At 44.2% G+C, this 27385-nt stretch overlaps 1 protein-coding gene across 17 annotated transcripts in view; it reads right to left on the reverse strand.

The window, feature by feature from the left end:
• cast (calpastatin) overlaps positions 1 to 27385 on the reverse strand; it is a 196354-nt gene that overhangs the window by 109563 nt on the left and 59406 nt on the right. For all 17 annotated transcript variants that reach the window (XM_078214745.1, XM_078214739.1, XM_078214740.1 and 14 more), the window contains one exon: positions 4202 to 4267. In XM_078214745.1, the coding sequence (XP_078070871.1) occupies positions 4202 to 4267 (66 nt within the window). The remainder of the gene's footprint in view (positions 1 to 4201; positions 4268 to 27385) is intronic.

Genomic DNA, 27385 nt, shown 5'->3' on the forward strand with positions numbered 1-27385 from the left:
TCAGTAGTACAGTTACCCAGGAGTTATAACTGCTTTTAATCTTTCTAACTTTTCTTGGGTAACTTTTCTAAGTGATTTGGAACCATCCAAAGTTTCCAGATTTAAGGTTTGAGTTTCGGAGGGTTCCAGATACAGGGTTGAAATTGCAGGGCAATTCGCATATAGAAGTGCATGGGCCTTCCGAGGTGTTTTCCGGGTTACCTTCGGGGTACGACCATTTAGGCCATTAATGTTCTGTGACATGAGTATACCTTTAAGAGATTTTTTAAAAATCATGCTCTCTGCAGCTCACAGCCTTAGCTGATGTCATTGTTGCCAAGCTGTCCACGGGGAGCCATAGAACCATAGAACCATAGAAAATTACAGCTCAGAAACAGGCCTTTTGGCCCATCTTGTCTGTGCCGAACCATTTTATGCCTAGTCCCACTGACCTGCACTTGGACCATATCCCTCCACACCCCTCTCATCCATGAACCCGTCCAAGTTTTTCTTAAATGTTAAAAGTGACCCCGCATTTACCACTTTATCCGGCAGCTCATTCCACACTCCCACCACTCTCTGCTTGAATTCCTCTATCTTTGTGGCGAATTCCAAAATGTAACAGAGATAGGGCTCCAAACTATCAAATTAACCATTGAAAAGTCCATTGACTTCAGGTGGGAATTTTGGGTTTTGGGGCAGGCGTGAATGGAAAATTCCACCCAAGCTTCTTGAGTGTTGTTGGAGCTGTCTCAATGAGGACAGGGGAGAGTATTCCACCCACTTATCACTTGTGTCTTTAGATGGTGGACAGGCTTTGGGGAGTCAGGAGTTGAGTTACTCACCACAGAATTCCCAGTCTCTGACCTGCTCTTATAGCCATAATATTGATATGGTTGGTCCAGTTACGTTTCTGCTTAATTGTGGCATCAGGATTTTGATGGCAGCAAATTTGAGGATGGTAATGTCATTGAATATCAAGGGGAAGCGGCTAGACTCTCTCTCATTGGAAATGATCAGTGTCTGGCATTTGTATGAAAGTTACTTGCCACATATCAGTCCAAAACTCAATGTTATCCAGGTCTTCCTGCCTGCAGAGTGGCCGTGGAAGAACCCAAACTGAGGGTCAGTGAGCAGGTTATTGTTGCATAAATGCCACTTGATAGCACTGTCCAAAACATCTTCTATCACTTTGCTTTTGAATGAGTTTCAACTGATTGGCCGAACTGATTTGTCCCTTTTTTTGTGGCCAGGACGTACCTGAGCAATTTTTCACTTAGTTTGGTAGGTGCCTGTGTTGTAGCTGTACTGAAACAGTTTGGATAGGGGTACGGCTAGTTCTGGAGCACAAGTCGTCAGTACTATAGCTTTGATGTTGTCAGGATCCATCACCTTTTCTGTATTTTGAGCATTTTATCCATTTCTTGATATTAATTGGAGTGAAGTGAATTGACTGAGGACTGGTATCTGTGATGGTGGGACCTCAGGAAGAGAACAAAATGGATCATCCACTGGACACTTCTGGCTAAACGTGTTTCAAATGTTTCAGCCTTGTCTTTTGAACCGACATACTGGGCTCCCCTATCATTGAGGATGGGGCTGTTTGTGGCTTCTCCTTCTCAAGCTTGTTGTTAATTGTCCACCATTCATGACTGGATATGGTAGGCTTACAGAATTTCAATCTGATCGATTGGTTGTAGGATTGCTTAAGTCTATTTACAGTATGCTGCTGCCACTGTTTAGCAATGTGGTCCTGTGCTGTAACATCACCGGGTTGGCACCTCAATAGAAGTCAATGTGTTATGATGCCAACAGTACCATAATTGCTATTTTCTTGAACTGAACTGACAGAAACAGATGCCATGAATACTCTGGCAAGTATCAGTTGGTGACTTTCCTGATGAATTTCCCTCCTTCTTTCTATGTGGCCAGAAAGAGGAGGAAATGGGGCCCTGCCAACAGGCAGCAACACAGGCAGGACAGGAACAATTGGAAAACCATTAAAAGTCAAAAATAAAAGCAAATTACTGCGGATGTTGGAATCTGAAACCTAAAGAGAAAATGCTGGAAAATCTCGGCAGGTCTGGCAGCATCTGTAAGGAGAGAAAAGAGCTGATGTTTCGAGTCCAGACGACCCTTTGTCAAAGCCAAGACATGACTTTGACAAAGGGTCATCTGGATTCGAAACGTCAGCTCTTTTCTCTCCTTACAGATGCTGCCAGACCTGCCGAGATTTTCCAGCATTTTCTCTTTTGGCATTAAAAGTCAAAAGCTTTCCAAATTTTTCTGTCCCGCCTCAGACTTTGCCTGTGTCAGAGCAGGAAAATTCTATCCAAATTTATGTGGAATGGAATTATTGCAATTGACAATAACCAGTGACCTCTGAAAAAACATGTGTACTGAAATCAGCGGAAGGCAGGTTTTATAATAGGTTTAGTGATTTATTCAACCATTTTACTGTCTGAGCAGTGAAGGAAAAAAATCTCAGACATCACAAGAGGTAGGGACAGACTTTATTGTGATGTCTCTGATAGATACCAGTACCCTGACCTTCACTATCAAGCCTCATGTATGAAGAACAGATACTTGTTCATATTCTGGAAAACCTACATCCTAACAACAACTATTTTCTTCAGGAGAAAAGTGAAAGAAAGTAAATTAAAAATATAAACACTGTTGTGAGGTTCAGCTCTTAATCCTTCAACAGGACACACCCACACATAAATCTCATGAGTTGACAAGCAAGCAAACAGGAAATGTAAAAGTCAGGTGCAAGGGAGTGACCAACATGCACAATAACACTGAACTCATCCACCTAGCAACCAGACTGTGATGGAATGGTACAGGTCAGACAGGAGTTACAATTATATAACTTATCATTGGCACACAAGGATAACCATTGCAGTGTTAATGTAAGCCTGCTTGTGACTAATAAATAAACGTTTTTTACTTTAGCAGCAAGCAACAAGACCAAAAAGTACAAATATGAAAGCAGAAAATGCTGGAAAAGATCAGCAGGTCTGACAGCATCTGTGGAGAGAGAAACAATTAATACATTGAGTCCATGTACTGACTCGAAAGGTTAACTGTGTTTCTCTCTCCAAAGATGCTGCCAGACCTGCTGAACTTTTCCAGCATTTTCTGTTTTTATTTCAGATTTCCAGCATCTGCAGTAGTTTGCTTTTATTGTAGACTGAAAAGTAACTGGGTTAACTTCATTACAACATTCAAAATGAATATTCCATTATAGGAATTTAAATAAACCCAATTTTAAAGCATATTTTGAAAGTAAATGACTATGCTACAAGCTTAGTTTGATTTGAACTTCTTTAAATGCCAATTTCAAAATGCAATCATCTTTGTATAATTTGTTGACTTTTATTAAATATAAAGCATATGACGCTTAACTGTAACAAGCAAAATTAAACTCCAGGATATTTTCCTCTTTAAATATCTTATCTACTGCCCTCAGCCTTGTACCTGCAATAAATCACATACGTATCACGATCTCTACTTCATCTGTTTAATATCCAGGGTCAAATTTCAACGTCAATTCTCCTGGGTCCAAAAATATAAACAACCAAAAGCCCAGATTGCTCAGCAACATAAAGTCCCTACTGTCCTCAAACCATTTCTCTTGGGCTAGAAACTATGAGCCTAATTTTTACCAATCTGTCAATCAGAAAATCCAAACCATTATTTTTGTTTGTGGTGTTTTTGGTGACACCATGATATCTGAATAGTTTGAGGTATGGAACCTCACTAAGGAAGAATCTAGGTCAAAGCCAAATTATTACAGGGCTAATTCTCCAAACCTTTCTCTATCCAGCAAGTTCCCACCATTGTGGAAAAGCCTCACGTAACCACAAATTCTGTTTCAGGAAAGGCAGCTACTGGCTCCTTTGAAAAAGAGTTACCCATTTTAATTACAGCTGCTGCTAATGGGAGACACTTCAAATTATACCATTCATACAACTGCAAGGAGAAACAAAGTTCAATATTGCCCAAGCCTCAATGAAACCTGAATCCTTTCTATGCTTATCTGTTCAAAGCTAATAAAAATGCATATGCATCATTAACCTTTCTTAACATATCTACAGCTGAATAATGCCCCTCCCAATCTGTGGAATGGGATCAAAAGTAATTTGAACACAGATAGTCATATGTGAATACTTCGCCATTTTTTTTAACAACACAGTTGTTATAATGTAAATAAACTTACCTTACTAGTTGAGCTCATTGGTTTAGAACCTTCAGCCTTAGCAACTTGACTAACTTTTGGTTTTTCCTTTGGGAAAAGGATAAAATAAAGTTTCAGATCAGATACCAATAAACAGTGTTCATTGTTTGTTTATTTATTTAAGAAACAAAAATGTAATGAGCTACATCTGAATTCGTCCCATTTGGCTAATGAACTGGCTTAGAGACCAGCAAGTGTATGAAGTTAATTTCTAGAACATCTAAAATATCCCCAAGAAGCTTGAAAAACAAGAATAGTAAACAGGCAAAGGTAATTTTTAACACATCTATGTAAGTGATTTATACGTTACTGCATAGTATAATAATTGTTACAAACTGGTTCCTTTCATTTAAAGAACCTGCACAACAAGAAGCTTGGTGAAAAAAATACTTAATTACTCAAGCAATATGTTCTTTGAAAAATCCAAAGCAAAATCTGAAATACAAACAGAAAATGCCAACAAAAAAAATGGCTTAGGCAGCACCAGTGAAGATTGATGTAATATTACTATTTTGCTGGTGGTTAGCATTGCTGCCTCAGAGTGCCAGGAACCCGGGTTCGATTCCGGCCTTGGGTCACTGTGTGGAGTTTGCACGTTCTCCCTGTGTGTACGTGGGTTTCCTCCAGGTGTTTTGGTTTCCTCCCACTATCCAAAGAATGTGCAGGTTAGTTGGATTGATAAACTGCCCCTTACTGCCCCAAGATGTGTAGGTTACGAGTATTAGCAGGGTAAATATGTAGGGTTATAAATAGAGGGTGAGGGTTGGGCCCGGGAAGCTGCCCTGTTGGAACCAGTGCACATTTGATGGGCCAATTAGCCTCCTTTTGCATGGCAGGGATTCTACAATTCTATATTACTAAACATTCACAGAACCTCAGTAGCCAGAGCACTTCAACAAAAAGTTGCCCTCTCAGCCTCTTTTTAAAAAATTAATTTTAAAAAATGGTTAAAGTGGCCAGACCACCAAAGTTGCCTTTGAAACACCCAGGCAGGCAATGAGAGCCTGCAGACCTGTTTGGACAACTGCTCGGTGCCCACCTCCAAGCAGTTGATCTGGCCTCTGTCGCACTGGGAAACTGCAGGCTGACTAGAAAATCTGTCCATCTAAAGGTACTCTTAACAAGGCCAAGTTGGTTACCCACCTTGTGGGGGGAGACAGACCTGCCAGCCCCAAACCCATCTCGGCCAAACAACCATGCTGGAAATGGACTTGGGAAATTAAAATACTTTATGGTATTTTCAGACCTTATCTGCCTCCACTTCCAGCATCAATGGGATCCAAATGAGGGGGGTTGTGAAGGAAAAGTAGGGAGGAGGTGGCAGCAAAGGTGGGAGGGAGGCACTTAGTGCTGCCCCAGCCCCCCTTCCCATTTCTGGGTTCTGGAACATGCAGTGAGTGCCTTTGAATGAGGGAACCCTTGAAAGCCAGCAAGCAAACATGCCAGCCCCAAACCCATCTCGGCCACCTCGGCCTTCTGTGATAGAGAATCCCACAGGTTCATCACCCTCTGAATGAAGCGGAGTGAGGAGGCTGCCACCTCCTCCCTACTTTTCCTTCACAACACCCCTCATTTGGATCCCATTGATGCTGGAAGTGGAGGCAGATAAGGTCTGAAAATACCATAAAGTATTGGGCTACCCACAGAGGTAGAATGAGACCTCTTCCACCACTGGATGAACACCAGTGGCAGTGGGATCTGCATTTTAACTGGGCATTAATTGCCCACTTAAAGGCCTCAATTGGTGATGGGATAAGAAGGTCATCCACAAGCCTTCACACCACAGGACTGGACAGACTGAATGCAGGGATGTTGTTTCCTCTGGCTGGGGGGTCTAGAACAATGGGTCACAGTCTTAAGATACAGGGTAGGCCATTTAGGGCTGAGATGAGGGGAAACCGCTTCATTCAGAGGGTGATGAACCTGTGGGATTCTCTATCACAGAAGGCCGAGGTGGCCAAATCACTGAGTATATTTATGAAAATAAATAGATTTCTAGACTCTAAAGGCGTCAAGGGATATGGGGAGAGTGTGAGAATGCGGCGTTGAGATTGAAGGGCAGCTGTGATCATATTAAATGGCGGAGCAGCCTCGATGGCCCTAATTGTAGATGGAGAGGAACATTTATGTCCAGTTACAATTTTGCGTGGAATTCCAGGCAGCATAATTGGATGGAAACCTGGCATTACAGTTCTATGCCTTCTTCCTACTTGCTATCTAGGAACATGAACTTCACTGATCACCATACTGAATGTGTACTAAATGAGGGAGGGACCTATGTTGACAGTGATCCTGAAGTTGATATGGAACAGTTCCAACGTAACCACCTTGAATGTGCGTGCCTTCCAACGTTCAGGAGGTTGTGGGGACAGTTGGAGTTCATTTAATTTACATAGAGCAAATTAACTCCCATGTTACTATAGGGACGCCTTCAGCACCCATCTGCCCTTACAGCTGAGAAATTCAATGGTTCCTCCAACAAGGAACCACCAAAGATCCTATTGAACATTCCCACTCAGCTCTGTGCAATTGCTTTCAGAGGAGCCCCTCGGTAAGAATCATTCGCACAAGACCAGAGGTCAGCACACCTTATTATAATCAAAACACCAACCTCCTGTAATACACTGGGTCCCGACTGAACCAGGGAAGCAAGATCTTCCAGCAAAGGCAGTCCTTTTCATTACTCTGCCTCCTTATCATAGGGCAGACAGGAATTCCAAGGTCCCTGCCTTTGGCAGGTTTTGTCAGACTCCCCCTGGAATTATGACATTTAGAGGCACTGTATTTATTTGGTGGAAGTAATGGTAAAGTCACCATAGTCCCAGATGACCAGAGGCTGCTCTCCCCTTTGATTGGTGGTGATTTAACCTGATGATCACCACTCCTCAGGCAAGGGGCAAGGTTGAGAAGGCAAGGCCTTCATGAATAACCTCAGCTGGTCCGGGCATTGAACCCGTGCTCTTGGCTTTGCTTCACATCATGAACCAGCCATCCAGCCAACTGAGTTAACCAACTCCCATTATCGTAAAAGGAAGGAGTGCAGAACTGTTTGTTGGGCTAAAAGATTAACTAGAAACTAGAACTAGGGGGCATGGCCTCAAAATAAGGAAGAGCAGATTTAGGAGAGTTCACACAAAGGGTTGTGAATCTGTGGAATTCCCTGCCCAGTGAAGCAGTTGAGGCTATCTCATTGAATGTTTTTAAGGCAAGGATAGATAAATGTTTGAACAGTAAAGGAATTAAGGGTTAAGGTGAGCGGGTGGGTAAATGGAGTTGAGTCCACGAAAAGATCAGCCATGATCTTATTGAATGGCGGAGCAGGCTCGAGGGGCCAAATGGCCTACTCCTGCTCCTAGTTCTTAAGTTCTGAATCTGTTGCATGTACACCACAGATCAAAGATACAGAAATAAAACACACATGGATTTTATTAAGTGAAAGATTGCAATGCCAAACCAACAATAAAATGTTGGTTTCCACATCAGCATGTTATGACTCACAAGGTCAGTTCAATAATAGGAGGAGAATATGTGCAGCATTTGCTTTAATGCAAGTTAACCAAACTGCACAGGAGATAAAGCTGGCTACACAGGGATTCAGAATGCAAGAAAATAGCATTTAGGGCCTGCTATTTGCTCGGGTTGAGCTTAAGGACATAGCTAGGATTTCCACTCCTGTCCTGGATATGGTTACTAGCTGAGAGCAGAAACAAGTTCATCAGGAGTAGAAGAGATCGCTAGCAGGAATGGCCATGTTACCCAGGCCACTGACATCAGATCCATGTGTTTATGTAATAGAACTCACGAAGGAAAGCACCCACTAATAAAAAAAAACCAATAGTTTAAATAGCTCGGGCAAATTTGAGTTGCATATGGTCTCAACAGACTATTAATCAAGTGGTAAATAGGAAAGCTCACTCAAGACATAGCACAGTTATGCTATGCACTCAAGACATAGCACAGTTTCCACACATTGCTTTACAGAATCCATTATGAAAAACTGCTGCATGATTCATGTTCTGGTGTCAGTCCAACCTAACTCATGAAGTTATGCTGATGCAGACAAAGGATGGCTTGGAGCAAAATGCCGTATAATTGGACGTTGTACTCCCAGCAAAGGCATTTCGGAATTAGGGTAAAATTCTGAGTAACATGACCACAAACCCAGAAAAAACTCCAAATCCACACCTCAACATAGTCCAGTTTGCTTTTGTAAGCACGCCACCCCATTTTACTTGATAGAAAATTGATTTAACATAACATAATGCTGCAATGTTTTACTGATCCAAATCCCTCTAGCTAGGCTGAGCAACTGCTCATTAACAATCAACTTGTTATTGAGCCAGGGTAATGGGTACAGTTGGATTTTTTGCTTCCGAGGGCAATTGTTCGAGTCTGAAAATGTTCAGGCTTGGCGCACCCGCCTCAAGAAAAGTGCCCCAAATAGCTTTGAGGCCTGGTATTTGCTCGGGCTGGGGTTGCAGGATGCAGCCAAGTCCATCATCCCTGGATGCAGGTCGAAGATGGTCACAGGCACTGCCAATAGTTGAGGTGGACTAATTAGTTCTCTGGCATTTTATCCCAGTTGTATTATTCAATATTAGGTCCTCACATCCCTCACCAGCCCCCCCATGCCACTCCTCATCCATACCAACTCATGTATTCCACCCATCCCCATGGTCCCTATGTCAACTTAGTACCAACTCATGCCAACCCAAGACTCTCACCCACCCTTTGCACTTACATCATTCGTGCCATCTCACTGAGTATCCACAATAGTGAGACCTCAGGAGCCATACTGAGATTAAGTAAAATAAAGCTCTAAATATCTATAAATAGCCCTCGACCACAAATTTGGAGATACGTATTGGTGTGTACTGGAAGTTTTCCCTGAATGGCCCAGGCAGCAGCACCATTATTTGAAAGCCCTTGGTTTACTCCATAACATTCCTGATAGTAACAGGGCTCTCATTATGCATAAGCTGTCTAGGAATATTCGAGTGGGGAAGGGAGTTGTGAAACAGATAGAGAATGGGTACCCTTGTTAGCAAATCATCTCCTTAGAACATAGAACATAGAACATTACAGCGCAGTACAGGCCCTTCAGCCCTCGATGTTGGGCCGACCAGTGGTACCAATCTAAAGCCCCTCTAATCTACACTATTCCAATATCATCCATATGTTTATCCAATAACCACTTGAACGCTCTCAACATTGACGAGTCCACCACTGCTGCAGGCAGGGCATTCCACACCCTTACTACTCTCTGAGTAAAGAACCTACCTCTAACATCTGTCCTATATTTCTCACCCCTCAATTTAAAGCTATGTCCCCTCGTGCTAGCCAACACCATCCGAGGAAAAAGGCTCTCACTATCCACCCTATCTAATCCTCTGATCATCTTGTATGCCTCTATTAAGTCACCTCTTAACCTTCTTCTCTCTAACGAAAACAACCTCAAGCTCCTCAGCCTTTCCTCATACGATTTTCCCACCATACCAGGCAACATCCTGGTAAATCTCCTCTGCACCCTTTCCAACACTTCCACATCTTTCCTATAATACGGCGACCAGAACTGTACGCAATACTCCAAATGCGGCCGCCCCAGAGCTTTGTACAGTTGCAGCGTGACCTCCTGGCTCTGAAACTCAATCCCTCTACCAATATATAATACACCGTACGCCTTCTTAACAACCCTATCAACCTGGGTGCCAACTTTCAGGGATCTATGCACATGGACACCCAGATCCCTCTGTTCATCCACACTACCAAGTATCTTACCATTAGCCCAGTACTCTGTATTCCTGTTACTCCTTCCAAAGTGAATCACCTCACATTTTTCCGCATTAAACTCCATTTGCCACCTCTCAGCCCAGCTCTGCAGCTTATCTATGTCCCTCTGTAACCTGCCACTTCCCTCCGCACTGTCTACAACTCCACCGACTTTAGTGTCATCCGCAAATTTACTAATCCATTCTTCTACGCCCTCATCCAAGTCATTAATAAAAATGACAAACAGCAGTGGCCCCAAAACAGATCCTTGCAGTACACCACTAGTAACTGAACTCCAGGATGAATATTTCCCATCAACCACCACCCTTTGTTTTCTTACAGCTAGCCAATTCCTGATCCAAACCACTAAATCACCCTCAATCCCATGTGTCCGTATTTTCTGCAAAAGCTTACCATGGGGAACCTTATCAAACGCTTTGCTGAAATCCATATACACCACATCAACCGCTTTACCCTCATCCACCTCTTTGGTCACCTTCTCAAAGAACTCAATAAGGTTTGTGAGGCACGACCTACCCTTCACAAAACCGTGCTGACTATCCCTAATCAAATTATTCCTTTCTAGGTGATTATAAATCCTATCTCTTATAATCCTTTCCAATACTTTGCCCACAACAGAAGTAAGGCTCACCGGTCTATAATGACCAGGGTTGTCCCTACTCCCCTTCTTGAACAAGGGGACAATATTTGCTATCCTCCAGTCTTCTGGCACTGTTCCCGTAGACTTCTGGTTCATCATAGCATCTCACAGATGGTGGGTACAGCTGACTGTCGCAACATGAAAGCATCGTAGCTGCTGCCAGGGTAACTTGCATTCACCAAAATAATGCGCTGTGCATGCTCGCGTACCTACTGTATTTTCAGGAAGTCGTACCCTTGTGGTTACAGTCCATCTCCCTGATAATAGGTGGGGCTTGGAGAGTCACATGTGTGCAGTCGATGGCTCCCTGCTAATTTTAGAATCGCTAGCCTGGCAAAGCCACATGCTTTGTTTCTGTAGGGTGCACCTTGCCCTGATACATTGATGCACGGTGACCTATGATGTGTTGGCATTGTCACCTGCTCCTGCCTGAAAGAACTGCTGAAGAATGTGAAGGTCATGGTGGTCCTCACAGCCATAATGGCAGCATTGTCTGCTTCCTGCTGGGTGGCTGTTAGCCCCATTGTGGCACTATCCTGGTGAATTAATTTCTCTCCCTCAATCTTTTACAATGCACTGGTCAAAAACAAGCAACTGGTTCACCAACTCTGATGAAGGGTCATCCTGACTTGAAACATTGGCTCTATACCCTCTCCACAGATGCTGTCAGACCTGCTGAGATTTTCCAGCATTTTCTGTTTTTGGCTCACTAATATCTTTCGGGGAAGGACAACTGCTCTACTTGCTCTGACTTAAACCAACTCGAGTCCCACATTGTTGACTTTTAATGCCCACCAGACTGTTTTAGAAAGCCATTCTGTTGTTAACAATAATTACAAGAAATCCTATCATCATCTTCACAGGACCTCAGTGACATGGTTCACAGATAAGAAGGGCCAAAAGGCCTGTTTCTGAGCTGTAATTTCTATTGTTCTATATGAACCAGTGTTGTTCATAGAACATAGAACATAGAAAGCCACAGCACAAACAGGCCCTTCGGCCCACAAGTTGCGCTGATCATATCCCTACCTCTAGGCCTATCTATAGCCCTCAATCCCATTAAATCCCATGTACTCATCCAGAAGTCTCTTAAAAGACCCCAACGAGTTTGCCTCCACCACCACCGACGTCAGCCGATTCCACTCACCCACCACCCTCTGAGTGAAAAACTTACCCCTGACATCTCCTCTGTACCTACCCCCCAGCACCTTAAACCTGTGTCCTCTCGTAGCAACCATTTCAGCCCTTGGAAATAGCCTCTGAGAGTCTACCCTATCCAGACCTCTCAACATCTTGTAAACCTCTATCAGGTCACCTCTCATCCTTCGTCTCTCCAGGGAGAAGAGACCAAGCTCCCTCAACCTATCCTCATAAGGCATGCCCCCCAATCCAGGCAACATCCTTGTAAATCTCCTCTGTACCCTTTCAATGGCTTCAACATCTTTCCTGTAATGAGGTGACCAGAACTGCGCGCAGTACTCCAAGTGGGGTCTAACCAGGGTCCTATAAAGCTGCAGCATTATCTCCCGACTCCTAAACTCAATCCCTCGATTAATGAAGGCTAGTACGCCGTACGCCTTCTTGACCGCATCCTCCACCTGCGAGGCCGATTTAAGAGTCCTATGGACCCGGACCCCAAGGTCCTTCTGATCCTCTACACTGCTAAGAATGGTACCCTTCATATTATACTGCTGCTTCATCCCATTGGATCTGCCAAAATGGATCACTACACACTTATCCGGGTTGAAGTCCATCTGCCACTTCTCCGCCCAGTCTTGCATTCTATCTATGTCTCGCTGCAACTTCTGACATGTCAAGAATCAAATTTAAAAAGTCAGTCATCTCACTTCATCCCCTTCCAGCTTCTTGTCCATTAGTGGTGTTCCACAACTGAGTAAAAATCAATGGCAAGATTCATTCCCCTGAAAAGTTTCCATCAAGTAATTTCTTAAAGAAGAAAATGGCCTGCAATTGTCCAGATGCCAACTGAGCCGGCATTCTCACTGGCCAGAGTTACTACAATACATTTGCTCTTTTGAAATGATTAAAACAAGTTAGAGGCCTACAAAGGTTTCATTGGAAGTGGTACTGGAAACATATGTTTGAGTCAAAGGTTGGACCTCTTTATTGACACTTGCAGATTTGCTGGGCTAAGCAGATTAAGAACAAAGAACAGTACAGCACAGGAAACAGGCCCTTCGGCCCTTCAAGCCTGTGCCGCTCCTTGGTCCAACTAGACCAATCGTTTGTATCCCTCCATTCCCAGGCTGCTCATGTGAATATCCAGGTAAGTCTTAAACGATGTCAGCGTGCCTGCCTCCACCACCCTACTTGGCAACGCATTCCAGGCCCCCACCACCCTCTGTGTAAAAAACATCCCTCTAATATCTGAGTTATACTTCGCCCCTCTCACCTTGAGCCCGTGACCCCTCGTGAACGTCACTTCTGATCTGGGAAAAAGCTTCCCACCGTTCACCCTATCTATCCCCTTCATAATCTTGTACACCTCTATTAGATCTCCCCTCATTCTCCGTCTTTCCAGGGAGAACAACCCCAGTTTACCCAATCTCTCCTCATTGCTAAGACCCTCCATACCAGGCAACATCCTGGTAAACCTTCTCTGCACTCTCTCTAACGCCTCCACGTCCTTCTGGTAGTGCGGCGACCAGAACTGGACGCAGTACTCCAAATGTGGCCTAACCGGCGTTCTATACAGCTGCATCATCAGACTCCAGCTTTTATACTCTATACCCCGTCCTATAAAGGCAAGCATACCATATGCCTTCTTCACCACCTTCTCCACCTGTGTTGCCATCTTCAAGGATTTGTGGACTTGCACACCTAGGTCCCTCTGTGTTTCTATACTCCTGATGACTCTGCCATTTATTGTATAACTCCTCCCTACATTATTTTTTCCAAAATGCATCACTTCGCATTTATCTGGATTAAACTCCATCTGCCACCTCTCCGCCCAATTTTCCAGCCTATCTATATCCTGCTGTATTGCCCGACAATGCTCTTCGCTATCTGCAAGTCCAGCCATCTTCGTGTCATCCGCAAACTTGCTGATTACACCAGTTACACATTCTTCCAAATCATTTATATATATCACAAATAACAGAGGCCCCAGTACAGAGCCCTGCGGAACACCACTGGTCACAGACCTCCAGCCGGAAAAAGACCCTTCAACCACTACCCTCTGTCTCCTATGGCCAAGCCAGTTCTCCACCCATCTAGCCACTTCTCCTTGTATCCCATGAGCCTTAACCTTCTTAACCAACCTGCCATGTGGGACTTTGTCAAATGCCTTACTGAAATCCATATAGACGACATCCACGGCCCTTCCTTCATCAACCGTTTTTGTCACTTCCTCAAAAAACTCCACCAAATGTGTAAGGCACGACCTCCCTCTTACAAAACCATGCTGTCTGTCACTAATGAGATTGTTCCGTTCTAAATGCACATACATCCTGTCTCTAAGAATCCTCTCCAACAACTTCCCTACCACGGACGTCAAGCTCACCGGCCTATAATTTCCTGGGTTATCCCTGCTACCCTTCTTAAACAACGGGACCACATTCGCTATCCTCCAATCCTCAGGGACCTCACCCGTGTCCAAAGAAGCGACAAAGATTTCCGTCAGAGGCCCAGCAATTTCATCTCTCGTCTCCCCGAGCAGTCGAGGATAGATGTCATTAGGCCCTGGGGCTTTGTCAGTTTTAATGTTCCCTAAAAACTACTGCTAACGACCTGTAGAGTTACACCTCTTGTTTGTTCTAGCTATCAGTGAAAGCCAAAGTGCATGATAAAATTAGAATATGGTCAGGTTTTTCTCAATATTTCTATCAAATCTCAACTTCAACTGAGAGCAATGGCAAGCTCCTAATTAGAATAGTATAATTAACTTTCATTTTACACCATAATTCCTCTTTCCAAAGGAACTTTTTTTTATAAATGAATGTTGAAATAAAAACCCAAAGTATAACGAAGGCAAATATTGGGCCCGATTTTACCAACAATTTGCGCCCATTTTTGGGTGCGAAATCGCGGTAAATTCGGGCGTCGGGCCTTAAACGCGATCTGCACTCGAATCCGAGCAAATCGCGACTTTACCGACACCCGATTTGGGCGCGGATCCAGTCCGCACCCGAATCGGGCGGCCCGACGATTTAAATGCATTCGCATGCAGAACGCTGTAGAGTTGCACGCGGGGAACACTGAGGTGAATAATGACAGTCGTGGTGTTTGAAGTATGCGGCCACTCTGGAGAGGAGGGATTCATTCCTCCGGTGGGGAGGAGGGATCGGCCGCAGAGTGGCAGTGGAATCCCCTGCCCTCTCCCTCCCCACCGGTGGGCCGCAGAGTGGCAGCAGCCCCCCCCCCAGGGGATGATCGGTCACACCCCCTCTCCTCCCTCCCACCCCCCCACCCCCCAAAGATGGTCTGTGTCAGAGAGCCGCTCTCTCTGCTTTTTTCTTTCACACCCGGGCGCGCTGCTTCAGATTTTTTTCGAACTGCGCATGTGCAGTTCAGAGCTCCGATCGTTCCGGCAGCGCTAAGCTCCGCCCACAGCGCAGATCGGACTGGAGCCGGCAAAAGGCGTATGAGCGCGCTGCAAAGAGGATTCCAGGCTCGGATCTGTATTACGCCCGGATCCGGCCCTTCGACTCCAAATGGTAAAATCGGGCCCATTGGGTTACTAACCTATATGTCAGACCAGTCAGCCTCAGTGGAGAAACTTCGAGAGGCCAGTGACCAAGCCAAAATTAATTCGCATTTGGGAGAATCTGGGTTATAAATGACAGCCAACGTGGATATGTTAAAGGCAAATCATGGCTGAAATTTTCTGGCTGGCCCGTGAAACTATCATTGGCTGTCGTACAAACATTTTTGGTTCACTAATGTCCTTTAGTGAAGGAAAGCTGCCATTCTTACCTGGTCCGGCCTACACGTGACTCCAGACACACAGCAATGTGTTTGATTGTGAACTGCCCTCTGAAATGGCCTAGCAGCCACTCAGTTCATGGGCAATTAGGGATGGGCAACAAATGCTGACCTTGCTGGTGACGCCCAGCTCCCATGAAAGAAAACAGGAATATGCGACTGCACAGTCAGGAGGATAATATTCCATCGTTGTAGAGCAGAAAGATAAAGTATCCAGGGCTCCTTGGGAATTTTGATGAAGGTCATCCACCTGAAAGGTGACTCTGTTCTCTCTTCACTGGTGCTCCCTGACCTGCTGAGTATTTTCAGCCTGCTCTACTTTACACTTTATATCAGCCAGCCGTCCTGCTCCTAATCACTAGCTGTGATGCCAAACTAGTACAGCATGTGTGTTGGCCCGAGTGTAGAGTTTCTCAAACTGGTATGGTTAACAAAGGGGCGAGGATGACCGTCACTGGTGCTAGCTGTAACTCAGTCACTATGTACATACATATCTTTGCCACTGAGGACACTATGGGCCCGATTTTACCAAAATGGGCGTGAAATTGCGGTAAAGTTGGGCGTCGGGCCTAAAACACGATCTGCACCTGATTCTGAGCAGATCGCGCCTTTACCAACGGCCGATCCGGGCACGGCTCCGGTGCGCGCCCGAATCAGCCGGCGCGATGATTTAAACGTATTTGCATGCATTTAAATCGACTTAATGAACCTCCCGCCCAACTTTACCAGACATTTCCACTTTACCACCATTCGGCCCAATTCGCATCCGCGCTTTAAGCGACCTGCTGGATAAAAATCTGAAATGGAGTCGTATTCAGCAGGGGAACCGCTGAAGCCAATCGCCCCCGACCATCCTTCGCGGACTCCTCCCCGCGAACCACCCCGGCAGCCCACACTCCCCCGAGCGGACCCCCCTGGGAGGCAGGCCCCGCCGGCAGCCCAGGGTTCGGATCCATTTGACGACCGGACCCGGCACTTAGTCCCGATTTGGTAAAATCGGCCCCTATAACACTGTCCTCAAATCGAAGGCTGAATCTCTGCTCCGAAACTCAGGCAACCTTACAAACAAGGCCAGCTTACGGGCATTTTGATGCTCCACAATTTAAATGTACTCCATTCATTTTAAGAAAATGTTATTTGCCATCTGATATGTGCAGTGTTTTTGTTTTAAATACTCACAAGCCTTGAGGAGTCCTTGGCACCTTAAAGAGATATATGAAACTATAGCTGTGGCCTAGTGGTATAGGTCACTGAACTGGTAAACCACAAACCTAGAGTAATGCTCTGGGGTCTCTGGCTCGAATCCCACCATGGTAGATGGTAAATTGCCATGTGACAGGCATAGGTGAGCTACAAAACCTTTTAGCAAATTGGTGACCACTTGCCCAAGTGCACTTCCAAAAACCTGAGCTATATAATCTGGAGAATTCCCTCCTTTTCTTTACATATTGCACCTAAACAAGCAACTGGGGCCTTGGTATAATGGCTCATCCAAAAGGTGGCACCTCCAGTGAGATAGCACTCCCTCAGTCTCCACCCAGAAGGAAAAAACAGTAAATCATAGAATCCCTACAGTACAGAAGAAGACTATTTGGCCCATCGAGCCTATACTGACCACAATGAGTTACAGCTAGCACCAATGACGGTCATTGGACAGTGAAGAAAGTTATCTCCAATTGCAACGGGATCTTGATCAATTGGGCCAGCGGGCTGACGAATGGCAGTATGGAGTTTAATTTAGACAAATGCGAGGTGAATCATTTTGGTAGATTGAACCAGGGCAGGACTTACTCTCTTAATGGTAGGGCGTTGGGGAGAGTTACAGAACAAAGAGATTTAGGGGTACATGTTCATAGCTCCTTGAAAGTGGAGTCACAGGTGGACAGAGTGGTGAAGAAGGCATTCGGCATGCTTGGTTTCATCGGTCAGAAAATTGAATACAGGAGTTGGGACGTCTTGTTGAAGTTGTACAAGACATTGGTACGGTCACACTTGGAATACTGTGTGCAATTCTGGTCACCCTATTATAGAAAGGATATTATTAAACTAGAAAGAGTGCAGAAAAGATTTACTAGGATGCTACCGGGACTTGATGGGTTGAGTTATAAGGAGTAGACATTGGGCCGCTCCAAAATGACGCTGGTAATCTAGTGATGGGAGACAAGGAAATAGCTGAGGAACTTAATAAGTACTTTGCGTCAGTCTTCACAGTAGAAGACATGAGTAATATCCCAACAATTCAGGAAAGTCAGGGGGCAGAGTTGAATATGGTTGCCATCACAAAGGAGAAAGTGCTAGAGAAACTAAAAGGTCTGAAAATTGATAAATCTCCGAGCCCAGATGGGCTACATCCTAGAGTTCTAAAGGAGATAGCTGAAGAAATAGTGGAGGCGTTAGTTATGATCTTTCAAAAGTCACTGGAGTCAGGGAAAGTCCCAGAGGATTGGAAAATCGCTGTTGTAACCCCACTGTTCAAGAAGGGAACAAGAAAAAAGATGGAAAATTATAGGCCAATTAGCCTAACCTCAGTTGTTGGCAAAATTCTAGAATCCATCGTTAAGGATGAGATTTCTAAATTCTTGGAAGTGCAGGGTCGGATTAAGACAAGTCAGCATGGATTTAGTAAGGGGAGGTCGTGCCTGACAAACCTGTTAGAGTTCTTTGAAGAGATAACAAATAGGTTAGACCAAGGAGAGCCAATGGATGTTATCTATCTTGACTTCCAAAAGGCCTTTGACAAGGTGCCTCACGGGAGACTGCTGAGTAAAATAAGGGCCCATGGTATTCGAGGCAAGGTACTAACATGGATTGACGATTGGCTGTCAGACAGAAGGCAGAGAGTTGGGATAAAAGGTTCTTTCTCAGAATGGCAACCGGTGACAAGTGGTGTCCCGCAGGGTTCAGTGTTGGGGCCACAGCTGTTCTCTTTATATATTAACGATCTAGATGACGGGACTGGGAGCATTCTGGCCAAGTTTGCCGATGATACAAAGATAGGTGGAGGGGCAGGTAGTATTGAGGAGGTGGGGAGGCTGCAGAAAGATTTAGACAGTTTAGGAGAGTGGTCCAAGAAGTGGCTGATGAAATTCAACGTGGGCAAGTGCGAGGTCGTACACTTTGGAAAAAAGAATAGAGGCATGGACTATTTTCTAAACGGTGACAAAATTCATAATGCTAAAGTGCAAAGGGACTTGGGAGTCCTAGTCCAGGATTCTCTAAAGGTAAACTTGCAGGTTGAGTCCGTAATTAAGAAAGCAAATGTAATGTTGTCATTTATCTCAAGAGGCTTGGAATACAAAAGCAGGGATGTACTTCTGAGGCTTTATAAAGCACTGGTTAGGCCCCATTTGGAGTACTGTGAGCAATTTTGGGCCCCACACCTCAGGAAGGACATACTGGCACTGGAGCGGGTCCAGCGGAGATTCACACGGATGATCCCAGGAATGGTAGGCCTGACATACGATGAACGTCTGAGGATCGTGGGATTATATTCATTGGAGTTTAGGAGGTTGAGGGGAGATCTGATAGAAACTTACAAGATAATGAACGGCTTAGATAGGATGGACGTAGGGAAGTTGTTTCCATTAACAGGGGAGACTAGGACGCGGGGGCACAGCCTTAGAATAAAAGGGAGTCACTTTAGAACAGAGATGAGGAGAAATTTCTTCAGCCAGAGAGTGGTGGGTCTGTGGAATTCATTGCCACAGAGGGCTGTGGAGGCCGAGACGTTGAGCGTCTTCAAGACAGAAATTGATAAATTCTTGATTTCTCGAGGAATTAAGGGCTATGGGGAGAGAGCGGGTAAATGGAGTTGAAATCAACCATGATTGAATGGTGGAGTGGACTCGATGGGCCGAATGGCCTTACTTCCGCTCCTATGTCTTATGGTCTTATGGTCTTATGGAGTGGCTGAATAGACTGGGACTTTTTTCTCTGGCGCGTAGGAGGCTGAGGGGTGATCTTATAGAGGTCTATAAAATAATGAGGGGCATAGACAAGGTAGATAGTCAATATATTTTCCCAAGGTAAGGGAGTCTAAAACTAGAGGGCATAGGTTTAAGGTGAGAGGGGAGAGATACAAAAGTGTCCAGAGGGGCAGTTTTTTAACACAGAGGGTGGTGAGTGTCTGGAACAAGCTGCCAGAGGCAGTAGTAGAGGCGGGTACAATTTTATCTTCTAAAAAGCATTTAGATAGTTACATGGGTACGATGGGTATAGAGGGATATGGGCCAAATGCGAGCAATTGGGATTAGTTTAGGGGTTTTTAAAAAAAGGGCAGCATCGATAAGTTGGGCCGAAGGGCCTGTTTCCATGCTGTAAACCTCTATGACTCTATAATCACACCCAGGACCTATTCCTGTAACCCTAGACATTTACCCTGCTAATCCTCCTGACACTAGGGTCAATTTAGTATGGCCAATCAACCTAACCTGCACATCTTTGGACTGTAGGAGGAAACCAGAGCACCTAAAGGAAACCCACACAGACACAGGAGCAAAGTGCAAACTCCACACAGACACTGACCTAAGGCTGGAATTGAACCTGGGTCCCTGGCGCTGTGAGGCAGCAGTGCTAACCGCTGTGCCACTCACAGTGGCACAGTGGTTAGCACTGATATGGAGAAATAAGAAAACTAGATTGAAGCTGTTTCTTCCTCTGGGAAAGCATCAGCCCAGGTTATAGCCTTAGCACATTAAATGCTGGTCAGAGGCGACATTGTTACCAGCTGAACTAAGTGGGCACTAAAAGCAGCTGAAATAGGTGAAAACAGGATTGGGCTTTACAGCTTATAGTCAAGATGTCTGACGCTCACTTTCAAGATACGGACATGAAAGGCCATCACTTTGGTACGGTATTAATCTGAGAGCAGGTGGAAAGAACATCTCACAACAAGCTACTATCTTCAGAGACACAGGGTAAGTAGAGAAGAAAAAAATCCTTTGATAAGCAGGCATGCCACCAAGATTTGAATCCAACCACAAAAAAGAGAAAGTAGCCTCACAATCCCATCTGTCTTTGATCTAAACCCATCACCTATAATCAGTATTATAGTTACAGATGTAATAGATCCAGTGGAATGTCTGCAGCTATAACTGACTTGGAAGGAGGCAGAACTGTGTAGCTTTGAGGTTTTGTAGACTATCAGAGATCAAAAATAGCTGAATTTCTAAGGGAACACGTGTTCGTTTAAAAATAAAATAAGACATAATTGTTTTGATAGGGTATCAACTTCATACTTTTCTAGAATAATAGGCCAATGAAAAATAAAAAGTTTTATAAAAGCAGATAAAGCCTCTAAAATCATAAAATCATACAGTGCAGAAGGAGGCCATTCGGCCCATCGAGTCTGCAGACCACAATCCCACCCAGGCCCTGTCCCCATAGCCCCATGCATTTACCCAGCTAGTCCACCTGACACTAGGATCAATTTAGCATGGCCAATCCACCTAACCCACACATCTTTGGACTGTGGGATGAAACCGGAGCACCCGACGGAAACCCACTCAAACTCCACACAGACAGTGACCCAAGCCAGGAATCAAATCCGGGTCCATGGCGCTGTGAGGCAGCAGTGCTAACCACTGTGCCACCGTGCTGCCCCAAAGAGACTGAACACTCACACTGCTGCAGCCAGCAGTAACACTGCATCAAGTGGATATATCCTAACCTACACACTGTCCAAAGAATGAATCCAAAACTGCATTAGGAAACATTAGAATCAAATCAAGCTATGTGGAAATCCGAAATAAAAACAGGACGCTGGCAGCAACCAATAGAGACTAATAAGCAAATAAAATCAGTATGATAGCCTTTTGCAGTTCAAACAAAAATACAACTATCAGAATTGCTAAAAGCCCTAATTTCATGACTTTTACTATTTCTAGTCTGCCTGTATCATGGCCTTTCATGTTATGTACTTTCAATTGCTATTACTGATTTGAAATAAAGCATGAAATAATCTAAGAGAGGATTCTTTGGGCCTTGCCCGCCACCGGGATTGTCCACTCCCGCCCAAAGCTGATGGACTTCTGGCTTACCCACCACATCCTTCTTGGGAGAGGGGCCCTGCCTCTATCCAGGAGCTAGAAATCCTGGCCTAAATTTTAACCTGCAACTTGTGGGGTCTCAATCCACATTTGGATAAATATTTGTTGCTATATTTATAACGCCATTACTATTTAGTATGGGTTTGGAGACTGGGGAGTTTGCCAATTCATTTGTGGGGAGAGAAACAGCAAAAGCACTGACCAAGGATCTGCAACATGGCAAGCAGGTTGGTAATGAAAATAGCTTGGGAGAGGACTGCAGTACCCAACCAAACTATTTTCATTTCATAGCAGCCATAAAGCAAGTACAGACAGATTACCTTTTTCATTTGGGAAAGTCAATTGCAGCTTTCACCATTCAGCGCCCTCCATTAGGTACTGAAAGTTAAGTTTCAGAAACCTGGAAGTTATTGGAAAAGCTGATGGGAGACTGCCCTGGAATTATTGGTATTATAGTCAAACGGGAGGGGATTTGCTTAGGCCACTTTGCACAAAAGCCCACAAATCAATGCTTCCATTTTGTTCACTGCTACTCAATGAGACCGCACTGCCAAGTTTAAATTATAACTCACTCCTCAAATCAATTGGCAAACTCCCCACTCTCCAAACCTATACTAAATAGTAATGGTACTATAATTAAATATAACAACAAATATTTGTCCGAATGTGGATTGAGACTGCACAAGTTGCGATTGAAGCTTAGGCCAGGATTTTCCAGCTCCGCTGAGGCAGTCCTGTCCACCCCCCCCCCCCCCCCCCCCCCCCCCCCCCACCCCCCACCAACCCTCCATGAAGAATGTGGCGGGTCAGCCAGAAGTCTTTGCCTCTGGGCGGGAGTGGACAATCCCGGTGGCGGGCAGGGCTCAAAAAATCCTACTCTTAGATTATTTCATGCTTTATTTCAAATCAATAATAGCAATTGAAAGTACATAACATGAAAGGCCATGATGCAGGCAGACCAGAAATAGTAATAATCATGAAATTAGGGCTTTTAACATTTCTGATAGTTGTATTTTTGCCTGAACTGCAAAAGGCTATCATACTGATTTTCTTTGCTTATTGGTGTCTATTGATTGCTGCTGCCAGTAATTTGTACTTAAATTGCAAGTTGACCAAAAGCGTAGTGCATAGCAATAATTACATTTTGGATAAAAGATTGAAATGGATTGAGAAAGTTTCCTCTTACACATTACTCTTGTTCAGAGTAAAATGGGGGACTGATGTTTGCAAATATAACCAGAATAGAAAATATAAACATTGTTAACCTTGGAGAAGCACTTTCTACAATACAGCACACAGTAACTGAAGAAATAATGGAAAGGCTAGCAGTGGTTGCATATGAGACCCCGGACCTTAATGTATGGTGAAGACCCAAGGAGACAATGAGAAAGAGGAACTGAGAGAAGGTCAGACAGATACCGAAATCTTGCTCCCGTTCACTCAGGTGGGATCTTACGGTCCTGCCCCAACAAATTACTCATCTTTAGCAAATTTAATCGGATTTGACAGTTAATATTTGCATCAAAGTAGAAAATTAAAAGGAGGAAAAGAGGAAAAGTCAAAAGAACCACTTCTCTTTCACTGTGATGATGTGATTATATTTATGCAATGTAACATTCTAGCTTACCACTTCCAAAGATAAAATATATTTCCACCTCTAAACACAGCCAAAATAAAACAAATAAATACCGTCTGAATGTCAGGAACATTTTCTTTTTCATGATGTGGGGTTGCCGGCGTTGGACTGGGGTAGGCACAGTAAGTAGTCTCACAACACCAGGTTAAAGTGTCCAACAGGTTTATTTGGTAGCACGAGCTTTTGAAGCAGCGCTCCGAAAGCTCGTGCTACCAAATAAACCTGTTGGACTTTAACGTGGTGTTGTGAGACTACTTACTGTTTCTTTTTCATAGAAGCTAACTGATCTGCTGTATATTTATAACCTTTCTGTTTCAATGTTATAGAATAGAGTCCAAAGATGTGTGAGTTAGGTGGATTGACCATGTTAAGTTGCCCCTTAGTGTCGGGGAACTAGCTAGGGTAAATGCATAGGGTTATGGGAATAGGGTTTGGGTGGGATTGTGGTCAGTGCAGACTCAATGAGTCGAATGGCCTCCTTCTGCGCTGTAGGGATTCTATGATTCCAAAAGTAATGCTTTTGCTGATCGTACGACAGGATTCAAAACTATAATTACCAAGCTGATAGACATTGACCAGGTAAGCTTTATTTTGTGCAAGATATCCACTAAGCATTATTCAAAAACAGAACTCATCACTATCTAATCCAACCTATTGTTATTAGATGGAAGAAAGCACTTGGAGTGGTTGGAGTAGATTTATCACATAATACAATGCCATGAATACATAAGCAGTTTAGTTTATCAAAGCGTAAACAAATACAAACTCCTTTTTTTTCCCAAACAGTACCACAGGCATTGCATGACAGTTTCACAAGCTTAGCATTGAAATCTTATTGTAAACATTGTCACGATAAGAGTTCAGATTGATGATAACAAAAAAAAAGTCCCACCCATATTTAATTGTTTTAGGGAGTCAACCTACAAGCCCTATTTTATGAAAAAATGACTCTTGCCTAGGTGGTTCGACAGCATTCAAACCAGAGCACAAAACTAAATGTTGAGATTGACACGCAGTAGGAAAAGCAATAGGCTGAAATTGTTCACTGCTGTTCCTCCACTGGGCCGATCTCTGTGGATAACGTGCATTGCAATGGTATTTTGTTTTGACATTTTGAAATGTCAAATAGATCACAATGATCACTTCCAGTCAGGGACATGGCTGGGGCAGTGCACCAGGTTGGCACTGCCAGGTTGGTACTGCCAGTGTGCGAAGTTAGTATTGGTAAGGAGGGGGCCTGAAGGGGGAGCCAAAAGAGGATGGGGCCTTAGGCAACCCCATAGTGGGATATCACTCACTTGAAGGGGATGTTGGTGGTGGGTGATGTTGGCCATTAGCGAAGGGGGCCTGATGGCCCGATGATGGTGAGGATATATGGGGGTGCGCTGGGTTAGCCTGATGCCTGTGTGGTGTGTGGGGGTGTGATGAACCTGATATTTAGTGAGGGGGGAGATGTTGCCCCTCTGGGGTCAAGGACCTTAATCATCACTTTGAGATTGGGGCACCCTTTAAAAAAGGCATCCTAAGCTCTGAGAAACCGGTTTTACCGGCATCTTTCAGTTCCACACATGCCTTTCATGACACAAATCATCCCAATCTCAAAAAAATGATCTAAATGTGGGTGGATTGCGATCTGAATATCGCTGAGCCTCCCAGCAGGAATCACACTGCTTTTCCTGCCGGAGAGTCTGGATTTATCATATGCAAGATAATTGCTGTGATTCTCTGGTCCCGCGGCTGTGAATGGAGATTTGGCTGAGCGCCAAGTTCCCTGTTCTCATTGGCAGCATTGGTGGGATGTACAAGCCTGGAGAATTCTGACCAACATCAGGTACTTTCATTGACACACGAGAACAGGATTCAGGGACATGCTTTGACCTTTGGGTTAAATGTGCATTGAAGCCACATCCACCTGATTGAGTGGTTCAAGTCAATGTTAAGGATCACATGATAACGTCCAAAGTAGAATAGTGTTCTCTCGGTGTCCTGTCTGTCATTTCTCCCTCATCTAATACCATCAAAAGCAAATGATCAGATCGTTCATCTCACTGTTTTTTTGAGAGATATTGGACCTAACCTTTCCAGGCCTGTGGAGGCAGTTTTGGAGCAGGGTCCATGGAAATTTGGAAATGAAAATGCATCAGGTTAGCTCCATAATATCTTCCCTCTTCCGAACTCTTTTCCTGGAAGTGGCCTTCCAGCAGCAGCAGCTACCCCCAGGGCAAATAAGCCTTATTTTTGCATAGAATTAAAATTTTGTCAGCGGCGTATGGGTCCCCTCCTCACCGTGTCCATTCCCCAGCAGGTGAGAGGAGTGTTCACTGCGAGAGGTCAGAGCTTTGGATACTCTAATGCTGTTGCAGAGCACAAATGGCAAGGTTGCGCAGTGCCCAAATGGCAGCCTAGGCATTGAGTGAAGAAACAGTGGGAAGGGGAGTCTCCAATGATCATTTACATGTAACCTTGCTGCATCCCAACTGATAGTAATAGCGGCTGCACTTACTTCCTGCTACTCTAACGGTCCCACCCTCACAACACTCCCACTGATCTTAGAACGGGGATTGCCTGATTCCACCAGAGAGGAATGTGATGTACAGTAACTCCCATCTCCGGAATCTGCCCACTGTCCCCAATTGGACAACGGATAAGACCATGGCTTGTTAAATGGGAAGATTCAGCCCATCATCTGCATTAAATGGCTGTCATGTTTATCTATCTTATATCTGGGACATTTCTAAGAGATAAATAGAAGTTTGCTGTAGCACTAGAAGGGAAGGGTGCACTCTTGAATTGTACATTTACGGCAAGCCTCTATCAGAGGAAACACAACCTGAAATTCAGGACCTCCTTGAGGATAAGGGGGTAGATGCAGGAACCTGGCTAGAACCAGGGGACACAGTTACAAAATAATCCATAGGCTCTTTAAGACTGAGGTGAGGAGGAATTTCTTCATTCAGAGGGTAACAAATCATTGGAATTCTCTACCCCAGAAGGCAGCAGAATCTGTCATTGCATGATGTTCAAGAAAGAGATTGATAGATTTCTAGATACTAATGACATGTGCCAACATCTTTACACGTTAAGATGCAGTATCGAGCCTGTCCTTTCAGAAAGGCACACATCATTAAGAAAAAGGGGAATCCATAATCGAGCTAAATATCAGAGAAAGCTCAAAGGGCTGAATGGCCTACTCCTGCCCCTGCATTCCTATATTACACTTTATAAATTTAATTGATATACTGAATGGGAGTAATCAGTAAACTTTCTTCCCACTTTAAGTCCAAAGAACAGTGGGTAGTAACCAATGACCTCCTTTTAAAAGAAAATGCAAGAAGCAGAAAAGAGAACTGATGCAACAGACTAGATTTTAAATGAACACAGCAATTGATAAACCATGGAACAGATGTGGAATGAAGATTCTAATGATCCATCATACTATTAAAATAAACATACACCGAGTTCCCTGTAATATTGACTACTTTCAAAACCAAGATTAAGTAAGTGCCTAACTTAATGTTTAAGCACAGATTTACAAATGTGCTTTCCTGAAAGCTTCTGTTTCACATTGAACACTGTCATCACAAAGTTACGTTTAGCTGGCTCTCAAGCAGCATATGAAGTAACGTGGTGTTTTCTGTTCAGTGTATTTTAATGATACAAGAGAATTCCTGTGATTAAGAGTTTCAGCTACTGACCTACTACAATACCCTCTTTATACACAGTACTCCAAGTTATTATCCTAATGAGCAGATCAACATACACAATGACCATTCCCTTATTTGCTCTTCCCTGGCAAATATTATGAGAGCAAAGTGGACAGGAGTCTTTGAATGCTGCAGTACACACGCCAATGACTCAGTCAGTAAAGGTGTTACATTGGGTGGCACTAAGCTGTTTGGACTGGGACAGTCCCACAGTAAGCTAAGTGAGTATGAAGAAGACGTGTTTTCCAACAAGTCTGTGCTGGCCAAATAAATACCTGCTAGCTATAAAACACATCCATGCAGCAGGACTTTGGCGTGCTTACAAGGAGTTTTCTCTGCACAATAACATTAAAAAGGCCAAATAAAACCGTGCAATCTAATGCAGACAAATGGTACCATTTGTTT

This window comes from Mustelus asterias, chromosome 6 (genome assembly GCF_964213995.1).
Source record: "Mustelus asterias chromosome 6, sMusAst1.hap1.1, whole genome shotgun sequence".
In the NCBI taxonomy this organism is placed as follows: Eukaryota; Metazoa; Chordata; class Chondrichthyes; order Carcharhiniformes; family Triakidae; genus Mustelus; species Mustelus asterias.